At 40.6% G+C, this 12,256-nt stretch overlaps 1 protein-coding gene across 2 annotated transcripts; it reads left to right on the plus strand.

The window, feature by feature from the left end:
- Nucleotides 1–1,502: 1,502 nt before the first annotated feature.
- Nucleotides 1,503–11,770, plus strand: SLC66A3 (solute carrier family 66 member 3). 2 transcript variants are annotated; one of them, XM_059832877.1, is made up of 7 exons: nucleotides 1,503–1,645; nucleotides 4,039–4,121; nucleotides 4,605–4,674; nucleotides 5,293–5,350; nucleotides 6,631–6,751; nucleotides 7,952–7,993; nucleotides 10,000–11,770. In XM_059832877.1, the coding sequence occupies exons 1-7, from the start codon at nucleotides 1,503–1,505 to the stop codon at nucleotides 10,086–10,088; spliced, it is 606 nt and encodes a 201-aa protein (XP_059688860.1). In that variant the 3' UTR covers nucleotides 10,089–11,770. The 2 variants fall into 2 exon arrangements, with proteins under 2 accessions (XP_059688860.1, XP_059688869.1); XM_059832886.1 differs by lacking the exon at nucleotides 7,952–7,993.
- The last annotated feature ends 486 nt before the right edge of the window (nucleotides 11,771–12,256 follow it).

Here is a 12,256-nt window from a genome sequence, read left to right on the forward strand (position 1 = left end):
GTTTATTGTCTTTGAAATGCTTGATTAGTTTGAATTATATTGAAATTAAAAGTCTGTATTTGGGGGGGGCATTTATTTCAGTAAGTTTTGAGATTTTACGTACTCCTATGTACCTGCTTCTTTTTTTTAATGACTGAATTACACAGAGGGCAACATGATTTACAAATTGAGCATTAGTAATATTGTTTTAAAATACCACTAAAGATATGTGGAATTAATGCAATAAACCTGTTTGTCAAATCATATTATCAAAACAACAGAAAACAATCTGTGAGACATGCAAAAGAGCTGAATCTAAACCATGTTAAGAACTATTAGTCATACAGAAATACAACTTTCATTAAAACGAAAAAGAAGAAATTTTATGCCTGTGAATAACCCCTCATGTTAAAGCAATTATGCTGCAGGTAAAAATCTGAATGGTATGGATTTGACACCCCAAGTAATCCCAGCCACATGCAGGCATGAAGGAGCCAAGATTCTGTATGTGTGTCATCAGTACAAATGTTATGTTCCTTTGATAATTGCTCTTACTTAGTTCTGACAAGCTGATAAGTGCAAGAGCTTTAAAAACTGTACTTTACTATTTTTGTGTGTAACTGTGTATGGCGGGTAGGTGTATGTTCCGGAGAAGTTGCTCCACCTCCGATAATCTGACAAATCCAGCATTCAGGAATTTTTAATTTTGCTGAACTTTCTTTCCGTGCAATCAGAAGTGCCACTGTCAAAACTACACCATCCCTACTGCAGGAATACAGACAGTGTGACCTGAAAAACACAGGAGCTGAAGCACTGGAGAGTCCACTTTGGGGGGGAAAACTGAAATCCACCCTACATCTCCAAACCAACAGCTGACCTACGCTACTCCAAAGTGAACAAAACTCGTGGCTAACCTTTTACACCAACACAGCATCTGATGATTACTGTTTTGTGGATTTTGTTTAGGGTAACAAAGAGTAATTTCACGACCAATGCTCTCAACCTGGAGCATAACGTCTCTCAGCCCTGATACCGAGGAGCGTTAGCTGTGGGTAGGCCTCGACCAGCGGCACGGAGACGACCCGGGAGGCCCGGGAGCCCCCCGCCCCGCTCCCCCGGTCACCGCGGCGTTCCGCAACACGCCAGCACGGCGACTGGAGGGTGACGGCCCCCTTTTCCCGCAGGCGGCTGACAGGAAGCCCTCCCCATTCCGAGAGAGCCGCACCGGCCTCCCCGGGGCTGCCAAACCGCCCGGCAGCTCGCTCAGGCCCGGCGAGGCCCGAGGCTGATGCGGAGCGTGGGAGGCCCGCCGCCGGGCCCGGCTCTCCTCTCCCCACGGGCCGGGCGGCCTCCACGCCCCACGCCGCGGGCAGCGCGGGCGCCACGAGCGCTCCGTGACGGCTGCCCCCGCGCCAGCGGGGCCGGGTCGGGCGGGTCTCCGCCCCACCCCACTCCACCCCGCCACGCCGCACCGCGGGTTCCCCATTCCGGACTGCCGCGGGTGCGCAGCGCAGCGCAACGGGATGGCGCCGACGCTGCTGGACCTGGCCCACTGGAGCACCTGGGCGGTGTGCGCGGTGATCAAGCTGCCGCAACTGGCGGCAGTACTGGCGGCCAGGTCGGCGCGGGGGGTCAGCGTGGGCAGCCTCCTCCTGGAGCTGGCCGGGTAAGGCGGCGGCGGCTGGGGGGGAAAGGGGCCGAACGGCACACGGGACAACATGGCGGCCCCTCCGGCCGGGGGCGCGGGGGCTGCGCGCGCAGCTTGGGGGCGCGCGGCGGGAGGAGCCGTTGGGGTGCGGCGGCAACGCCTCGCCTCAGCGGGGCCTCCCTCGGTGGCGGGCGGGGGGCGTGCGGCGGCAATTCGTAATTAAGTTCCTTCCTTCGCAGTTCTGGTCACGCGTGAAAACGTGCTGAGTGGCTGTTTGAAGGGGGTGGCGAGCAGCCTTTGCTCTCTTCGGTTTTAAAACCGCTCTTTTCTGTAACATGGTTAGCCTCTGCTGGGCCTGCTGGCTCTTGGTACGCCTGTCCTGTGCGGGTGCCGCGTCCTGCCTTCGCTGGGTGTACAAACTCCTTGGAGCAGAAACTTCCTGTTTTAAAGTGTTTCCGCGCTGCTGGTTAAAGGGAAACTCGGCTGTTTTAACTTGCCCCAAACCAACCCGGGCCACCCACATAGCTGGAGACAACACCTACTGTTGGGTTTAAGCCATGTATTTAGGTTATTAAGTGGTCTGTGTGCCCTGTTTTGCAGGTAATTGTACCTGTTAGACAGGCTTCTCTCAGCCAAATAAGTGAAACATAATCATTCTTTAAGAAAATTACAAACCGTGTCAAACTCCAAAGATATGTCAGTCTGTAATAAGCTTACGTGGGCTAGACCTATTAAATCTTGCTTAAAGAGGATTGTATGGAATGAAAAATATATAGAGAAACTGCATGCTTGTACATGCAAATGTGGGTACAAGCATGTGAGAGAAAATACCTTGAAGAGCCTTGTATTTGCCGAACCGAGGGATGGAGGTGGCCGGAACATCCAGCCAGATGGCTGCTAGCTCTCCGCACCAAGCTAAAAAAGGGCTTTCTATTCAGAAAAATCACCTCACAAAAATGGCATGTGGTTTCTGAACGCTCCTGTGCCTCGTCTTCAGTTAGGGGCACAGCTGTTGACCCAGGTCTGGTGCTGTTCAGGCTTAGGCATACAGACACTTTTCTGCACGCAGCTGTGCAGCATCCCCTTGGTCTCTGCTGTGGCCGTTTGCTGTCCACATTTCCCCACAGCACTCAACCCCTGTTGTCGCTGTTTACCCTTAATACACCTCAGAGTATGTGAACTAAATTCTAGTTCCAGCAGGGATAACTTACCCCACAGCCCCAGCCAGAAAGCAGTGGTAGCATTTTAAAATCATTCATGTGTGTTGGTGGGCATTGAAAAGGCTTTATAAGTACGTTTCTGATGAGCATAAATGCCTCCTCAGCACCTGTGTGATAACCGTGGTACCCACACCGCTGAGGGTTCTGCGCCTGCTCTGGGCAGAACTATTTCGGAAGAGTTGCAACAGGGCTTTTTTGAAACATTTGTTGGGACTGTTTATTTATTTAGTAGACTATTTATCCTGCAGCCTTTAAAGACTTTGGGTCCAGTTGCAGAGAGCATTAGGGCTACTGGTGCAAACTGGGATGGTTCTGCAGAGTCGGAATGCAGTGACCTGGCAGAGGAGTGACACAGAAGCATGGTGCTGATTGCAAGGAGTATAATTTGACGCTACAACAAATAAGACTTCTAGGAAGTTCAGATATTTACATTCTGAATACTGTAAAAGCCAGTTTCTTACAAGACAGGCAGTTCCTTATGCCATCTTTCTATGCCGGAAACCATCGATTTTTCCTTACATAAAACTATGCCTTAAGAGTCCTTTCTATTTTCTCTGCAGCCTTGAAGTTTCTGTTGAACCCCATGGACTTGCATGAAAGTTGAAGAAAGTAAAGAAAACGTGATCAAAGTTCAATTCCTTTTAGATGCTATACTGTGGAATAGCAGGAAAGAGAATTGCTATTGTTTGGTGCACTTAAGAACAGGCTCAGAGTCTGAGCAGTACAGCCACACTGGGCAATCTTCTAACACTGTAGTCTAGGCAGCTTGGAAGATGTTTTCTACTCCCGTAAAACTTGCTTAATGTGCAGATTGAACTTCTGACACAAAGAATCAGAGTTATCCCAGAGGTGCCAAGGCAATTGCAAACAGAAGGTAGCTTCTAGGTCTGGAAACCTTTATTTCTTTCTCATCAGTTGTAATTAATAAAGTCATGCCTTTCACACTGTGACATAAAGACCTTGACAAGAAGTGTGGGCCGCTCTCTATGCCTCATTCTATTTGAGCGTAACAAAAATAAGCTGCAGAATCATCAGGCCTGCGCTTTGTCTTTGTATTTGTTTGATCAGTTTGACAGCAGGGGCTATACCTATCCAGAGCCTTTTGGCACAACCAAAACAGTAAAAAAAAAGCTGTGAAGGAGCTGTGCTGTCCCTTTGTGCATTCACGCTGTTCTGTGTCTTTCTGTTCAGCTTCCTTGTGTTTCTGAGGTACCAGATTTATTATGGTTACCCTCTGCAGACATACCTGGAATATCCCATCATCATTGCACAAGGTAATTTTTTTAAGCCCTGTTTTGGAAATAAAACATTATTCATGCTCATTCAGCACTCTAAGACTTGTAGATACTGTACTCCACTGTGATGACATGTATCCATTGACCAGTTCTAGCTGGGGTTGGGGTGAAGAGAGAATGAGCATCTCAAATATAACTGACTTCCTATAGATTTTATGAAAATAGATGGTCAGGTAGAGGAGAAAGAACTAATTAATACACACACAGTGGAGTTGCAGTGTAAGCTCATCCTTTCTCCAGTGACTCCATGTAGGAGAGAAACCTTATAAATGCTCCAGATTCTGAGAAAGGTTTCATTTTGGAGCTTGCAGTGTGTTGGCCATCAATCAAATTTGAGAGACAAACCTGTAAGAAACCAGTTTCCATAGACATGGTGCCCAGTGGAACTACTTACTTCTGTCTAGAATTGCATTTAGGCCCTTTCTCTCCCTTCTCTGACAAGCGGTCTTCTATTTATTTCAGATGTCATTCTCCTTTTGTTTATTCTGCGTTTCAATGGAAACATGAAACGAGCTTTGTTCTATGCAGTCACGTATCCTTTGAAATCTGGGAATTTTGGTTTATGTAGCTTGTTTGGTAGTTCTTTGCAGAGCAGCTATGTCATCATTTGTTTTGTGCTACCACTGTAAATCATTTTCAGCCACCCCTCAACATGCATTCCACCTTCACATGCTGATTTGTTGGATCACTGTAAAATCTCTACAAGAAGAAAGCTTTATATTTAGCTATGCTTTAGAAAGCCCACAACTGATAAGGAGTAAGACCAATTCTTAATTTACATCTTTGTTAGAGGTGCGGGTGGAAATGATGAATCTCTTTGGTTCCTACCCACGCAGATTGTACTTGCTATGATGAACACAGCAGTGTATTGGGTTTTTTTAAAAATAGGACTTGGGCTTAAATCTCAAGTCTTGTACTTGGGAGCAGGTCTTGAGGAACTCAAGGCACTGTTCAACCAAAGACAGTGTGAAAAATAGGAACACTAAGTGTTTCAGCTAGTGCTTAACATGTTTTATCTAGACTGTATAATCTGTTACAAAGTTTCAGTAAGAGTATTTCCAGATGTTTAAAAAAATCTAATTCCCCAGGCAGTTTCGAGAACTTTGGTATCCTAGAATTTTCAGTGCTATGAAACTTAACATAATGTAAGATTTTGGGGGGGCTGGTACATGCTAACACTGCGAAAGTGGATAATAGACCTGGCCATGGTAAGTGCTGCATGATTATTTGAAATTACGTCCACATATGAAATGACTTTTTTCTGGACATCTTGATCAGTGAAATCTCTCCTTATATTTGTCCTTGGAGGAATTAGTCATTTGGGTTAGCATTCCCAGTTAGCAACCCCAGTTAAAAATGTTGAACATATGTGGGTTGAACAATTGGGTTAGCAACCCCAGTTTTCAAATACAGCTGTTTCACTTCTGTGAGTAGCTGGAAAACATAGCACTGGCAATAGAGACTCTATGAAAAAAAAAAAAAAGTGTGTTCTGAGGTAAAGTTGTTAACTGTAGTGCCTTCATTAAAACTAGCAAAGGTTTAAGATGTTGAAAAAAGATTGCCTTTTTAGTCCTAATGTCATAATCCCCATTAATAAACCATTAGCATGAGAGGAATAGAGCATCAGTCAAAGCATTTGAAATAGGGAATCTTAAATATTTCACAAGATCTTTTTTCCCTTGAGTCCTAGAATTTTGCAAGAAAAATATCATCTGATAACGTCTACATAGGTTAAAGATAGTCTTTGTCCTTTTTATCAGAAGAGAGAAAGTTAAATGTTAATTGAGATTAACTGGAGTTGCTAATGCAAAAGGTGATACAAATGGGGATAAAAGCTTCTAAGAGTAACACCAATCCTTACTTGCAAGGGAAATATGGGCATGCCACAGAGACCTGTGTGGAGGTCCCCTCTACCTGCTGTCTTTGCAAAATCCCCCTTAAAAGGATGACAGGGTGAATAGTCTGTTCCCTTCATTACTTTTTCCCACCAATTGGACTCATTTTCCACACATTCTTGTCAGTTTTCTCATTCTTTTACAGTTTTGTTTGCCAGGCATAATGGCAACAGATGGTCTGAATCAACCTTTCTGTTTAGACTAGATCAGTCTCATTTTAGCCAACTTTCATAAACAGTTTTATGTAGCAGGTTGAAAGGCTTTTTTATTTCATTGCTTCTTACTGTATTTGCCTCTATCAAGCATTTGCCAACAGCAGTAGCAACTGTTGTGTTCTTTGAGCTTCTTCCTGGGCAGTACCTCAGAAATCAGTCCCTTGCTTCTGGCAATTTCAATTTTTTGCTTCACTGTTCCTTAGTAAGAAGCTGAAATGCTTGGGTTGCAAAATACTGAAAAAGTTTATGTTTTTTATTTTAAATGAAAAAGCTAGTCCTGTTTTTTAGTAAGTTACATACTAACAGTCATAAGCTAAACTCTGGGATAATACAATGGCAGATGCAGAAGTTCCTTCTCTTTTTTTACCTGCTTTTCAGAATTTGTGCACGCTGATCAGCGCAGCCAGTAAGCTGGCTCAGCTGCGGTGTCTCTGGCAGACAAAAGATTCTGGACAAGTGAGTGCCTTGACCTGGAGTATGTCTGCATATACCTGTGCAAGTAAGCTATGGGCAACTTTGCATGAAGCACTGAGTTTTCATTTTTTAAAGCCATATATCCTCCTTATACCTCTTTCACTAGATCTTTACTCAGTCATAGAAGGTTAAAGTCTTGCCTAATATAGTTTCCCTTTGTGCTGACTACTGAGACTCAGATACCACACAGTCTCTTGAAATCAAGTTTTATCACAGACCTCAGCTCAGTCACAATGACGCTTTGCTTTAGAAGACATGCAAATGTGGTCAAAGGAACCTGATACAGTTGAAATAACTGAAAGAGCACCTTTACGAAAAAAAGATTTCAATGTTCTAGGATTTAATAAAATTACTAGTGATCCAGCATGAAAAGGTGCTAAATTTTGTAGTTAGACAGTCAGATGATGCTAATTCTGAAAAGTCATCTACAAATAAATGCACACTTAATGCTAAATACCTTTAACTCTATGACTACATGTAAATACATTTCTCAACAGAGGAGAATTTAAGAACATACCAAGAACAGTGATTTCTGCAGTTCACGTGTTAATTACCTAGTGGTCTGCATGAACAGTTCTTCTACAGCTATTTGTTAGAAGTGCCTTTAACTTGTTTAAAATATTCTTACTGTAAAACATAGTGATATTGGATTTATTTCCCTGTGAAACAAATGTTTTTAAGTCAATAATTAGAAGTTGCAGTATGTTTGCTGAACAACGGAAATAAACTTTGTAAATGGTTTTCATCTGCTGCAAATGTGAAATAATTAATGTTTAGATTTGTTGTGGGAAGGAAAGCTCAATTCCTCATACTTGCAGAAGCCTAAAAGCATGCGTATGAACATTTACAATGGTTAAGTCATGCTAACTCAGTTGTGGGTGTAGCTCAGTATCAACTACTGAAGCAGGCAGCTGAACAGAAAGAGAAGTGGTAAACTCTGACCACATCCAATCTAGTGAGATAGACAGATATCGATATAAAAATTCTAATTATATCAGTGATTTTCTCATTAAAAAAGACCCTTAATACAGTGTCAGTCAGCTCTGACAGCTTGATCTCTGAAGCTAAAATAGTGAAGAGTGGATGAACTAAAAGTGGGAATGTCTATACAATGTATATGTTCATGCAAGATTATCCTCTATTGAAAAATAGATATTTAATCTTTTTTTTTAAGGTATAAACGTTTCACATCTAGTCCACTAATCAGAATTCATTCAATTTACAGCAAGAATAGTTACAACTGTAATGACTACGAATGATCTCGCAGGTGAGTAAAGTGTGGAACTGCCTGCCTTTCCGAAATAATAGCTGCCATGGTCGTTTTTAGCTGTTTTGCAAAAGTGGGTATCTGGTCTCAGAAGAACAAAGCATGAACCTGGTGGTTTAGCATGGTGAGGGAAGGAGTTACTGCTAAAAAAGTAGCACAGGATTACAAATCAGTTAAATACCTGGAGAAAACAAAAAAACCTGCTTATGCTTACGACATGGTGACAAGTGGTCCAAAAGCCATTATTTTTTATAAAAGGTAAAAGTACTACAAAACTAACTTAATTATGAAAATAGCAGAATAAAGCATTAGAAGTCTTTAATATTTAAATACGTAAATAAATTTAGTAAAATACAACTTAATAAATCTGTAATAATCGAGAATAAATCTGTAATAATTGAGAATAAATCTGTAATAATTGAGTGATAGCTTTTCAGATAATAAGTGTTTCCTTTTCTTATTGTGGGGTTTGTGCATTAAAAAAATCTTCTAGAAAACTATTTCAAGTTCAGCTTAGTATATGAATAGATTTAGGCACAACATTCAGAAAGTTTATGGGAGGCTGAAAATGAAATGGTAGGCTGGTAAGAAACTCACAGAAAACTGGCTTAAAATATATAATTTGCAGCTGATTTCATTATGAAGCAAATTTATTCAACAACTTCTTACCATCTTGACAAACCTGAAAGAGCTAAGGAGCGCAGCAGATTTTTCAATAAATGGTTCGAAATCCGGACTTGGTGGATGTAAGAATGGTAACAAAATGACATTGTACTTTATTTGGCAGATCCTTGTTCTAGTTCGAGACTGGTATTTCATCAGAAACATCATTTGCATGGATTTTTTTTTTAAGCAGTTCTCTGCAGCACAATAAGGCTCTAGTTTCACAAGCAGTTCAAGTGGCTCTTGCACTGGAAAAGGAGGTCCCCTTCTCAGTCACTCGTTTTCACCCCTGTCCTTGCTGCTTTCTCTTTGCCAGAATAAGAGTTTTGGGGCCATACAGTTAACTGGATCAAGAAAAAATTGGCATAATGCACACGCAGAAATTTAGTCCGGGTCAGTTATCGAGTCCAGTTCACCCACAGCTACACACTTATGCTGATTAGAGGCGAGAGAGGTATATTGAGGGGAGAAAGGAAGGGAGGAAAACATAATGAAAGTAAAAAGCTGGCTCTTGAAAGTAAAGCTGGTTCTGGTTAAAGCTGCTTTTTAAAATATAGCACAATACACTTTGGAACATGGAGGAGATGGCAGCAAACATTGATACTCTGCTGCTCTAATGGAAAATGTTTCCAGTTAACTTCTAACACTGAACACTTTGGTATGTTTCATACACATGTATGAAACTGTCAAATATCATATATTTCTGAAACAAAGTTTGGTGTACATTTCGGAGAATATTCCATTTACCAATGGATATTAGATATATCTATACTTCAAATTGTGGCCTCACAGGTAGAGATACTATGCTTATTTTGGTTTAAAAAAATTCTGAAAGTTAATCAAGTTACTGAAAAACTGCTTTTTCCTCAGTTGTCATATTTCCTCTCATTAAAATCTGACAGATACAAGTATTTCCATCTCCCTGAAGTCTAAACTTACCAGATGGCAGTAGAGAATACCTTTATTATAAACAACATATGTAACTATAAAGGACATGTGAGCTGCATCTCCAAGTTTAATTGTAGGTGTAAATATAAATTTATATGAGGCTACTCAAACTTGTACTATTCTCCTGGTTTTGTCACAAAGGAATTAGAGGTACTGTAATGCATTGTTTTCAGAGACCACTCACAAGTGCTAAATGCTTTTCTCTGCTGTATTTACTTTGAGAATTTCTGGGTTCCTGAACATGGTAATTTAAACTAATTGACTGAAAAGAGTTGCAGAATGGAAACCAGCCTGTTTGTACACCAGTGAAGGTTTACAAAACAATGCGTCTTCTGAAAATGACAGCAGTTGATCTTTTTGGATATATGCTTACATGATTTTTTTTTCCCTTTTAGTTCTCATTCGTTTCATAACCATGCTCATTCTCAATATTTGGGTCACAGCCACAATCCTGCACTACAGGAAAACTAAAAAGACTGATTAGAAGACATTCATCAACACACAACATAGTTACCATCAAAAGAACCTGATACAATTAAGCTTAAACAACAGAACAAAGGTCGAGGAAGCTCTCTCTCTTAAGCCTAGCATTTATCCCTAAGCCTACTTAGTATAGTCATGCTTATTTTCTCTTAGAAATAATTCTGATAAGATACTTAATTTAAGCAGCATATTTTTATTGGTCATTTAAGACAAGTTTCACTGATACCACATTTTCTCTGGATTTTTTTTACTAAATGAACAAGGTATTTCATATTTAGATGTTTATATATTCTGATATCACTTCAGTACTTTCTGGTTACATATAAGCAATTTTCTTCAATTATACAAGAGCAATTTTGCACCAACATATCAACTCATCTTTCTGCATCTGCTGCGAGTTTGAAAAACAACAACAGATGCTTGTCTTCTTGCAAGCAACTCAATTAGTTTGACATTAACTATCTGTACTTTAGGATGAAGAAAATATGAGTCAAGGCCCAATTCAAACTAAGGTTCTAAATGTGTTTTACTAAGTAAGTCACAAATCCCGTTGGTACTGTAGCGCTTAAATGCAACACTTAAATAGTGCCATTTATACAGCTGATAGAGGATGCCCACGGTCACTTTCTTCAGTATACCCAGTTTTTATTAGGATAAGAGTAAAAACTCAACTATGAATTCTTCTTTTTCAACCTGAGCTCTCATTCACTGAACATACTGTTTCGGGAACAGCAGAGACTAGAACGTGTAGAAATTAATGAAACTTTGACCGACAGAGTTAAAAATTTTGTTCAAGCAGAAGTTCCTGAACCGATACCCCGAGTCCCCAAATGCAATCCATACTGACAGTGGCCCGTTTACATGTGCACCTTGATGCGTCAAAGCAGACTCATCTCCAGTGGTTATCAGTTTTTGAGGATACTGCTCCGTGCTTTGTTAGTTTTTAGCCTGTCTGTGTGAAGTGTGCTGAAGAACATAAAGACTTCAGTTTTTACTTTGGAGATTCTCATCAGTTTGTAGTAGGTATATTAAAAAAGGGAAAAGGATATTCTTGAGAACTCTTAATGGGGGATCTTGCTTTTGGAAGTAATGCCTTTCTGACCAAAAGTTACAGAAATAATCACATACCTTGCGCTCAAGTCTCATTATATTCTCCGAAATTACAAGATAGACAAGATACACCTTTTCAAAAGTTCGTACAGTATTACTGTTGATTGGCATGTTAAAACCAAGGCACCCTTGGTCCTGACACCCTTGAAAACTACAGGGAGGCTGCATTGACTACATTTGAGGCAGTTTTTCCTTGCAACATGCTGAATCATTGGAGTCCTGTGGAAGAGCAGGATCTGCAAACGCAGGTGTTTCTGCCAGTGTACACGCAGCAATCAGACTGAGACCTTCACCGTCAGAAAACATAGCTGCTTTGTAAACTCTGATTTTAGAGTGGGAAGGGGTGGGCAGAAGTATGTCTGTGGACATACGATTTCATGTATCTCATATTATTGAGAGCAAGTTCAAAGATGAGGATTTTTTACTGCTCCAATAAAATGCACAAATGTTTCTATGTTGGTTGAGAGAGTAACTGTAAATATCCTGTTACTGATTTTACTAAAGCTATGTAAAATACCTGAAGTGGTCTAAATGGTGGCAAGTGTCATGTGATACATTTTCCAGGTCATATTAATAAATGCTATTCTTCATGATTGATTAATGTCATTCTTACAATTAAGTTTCATTACATTTAATTTTTTTATTCTGTTTCCATATATGGAGAGAAAATGAAATATTCATTACAGGTCATTAATGGGCAGCTTTCACCTTAACATTTGAAGCATCAAGATGTACATTAACCTGTAAAATGCTAAAGAGCTCCAGCATCTTTAAAGAAAAAAAACACACTTACTTCTCACCTGTTTTTTTTAATTAAAGCCTCTTCTTGATAGAGAAAGATTTGTGTAGAGTCCAAACCCTGTGAACTATTGACATCTCTTATACTCCTGAGTGATGCTGTAGCAAAATAAAGACACTCCGTTTTCAGTTTGAGGATCAGCACTTCAAATTGGGTTTTTTTCATCATAAAATGCTGAAAATGCATTTAAGAAAAGCTCTTTATAGGTTATTTAATATACTTAAAATAAATCATCTTAGAAAGTTCTGGGGAAAAAAAAG

The sequence above is a fragment of the Gavia stellata genome, chromosome 2 (genome assembly GCF_030936135.1).
Source record: "Gavia stellata isolate bGavSte3 chromosome 2, bGavSte3.hap2, whole genome shotgun sequence".
Classification (NCBI taxonomy): Eukaryota; Metazoa; Chordata; class Aves; order Gaviiformes; family Gaviidae; genus Gavia; species Gavia stellata.

Excerpts from the sequence above, each read along its gene's own strand:
- SLC66A3 (XM_059832877.1), top strand. The coding sequence starts at position 1,503 with ATGGCGCCGACGCTGCTGGACCTGGCCCACTGGAGCACCTGGGCGGTG. Across the intron at positions 4,675-5,292 it reads GCTTTGTTCTATGCAGTCAC|ATTTTGGGGGGGCTGGTACA; the intron begins GTATCCTTTGAA and ends ACATAATGTAAG. Across the intron at positions 7,994-9,999 it reads GACTACGAATGATCTCGCAG|TTCTCATTCGTTTCATAACC; the intron begins GTGAGTAAAGTG and ends TTTCCCTTTTAG.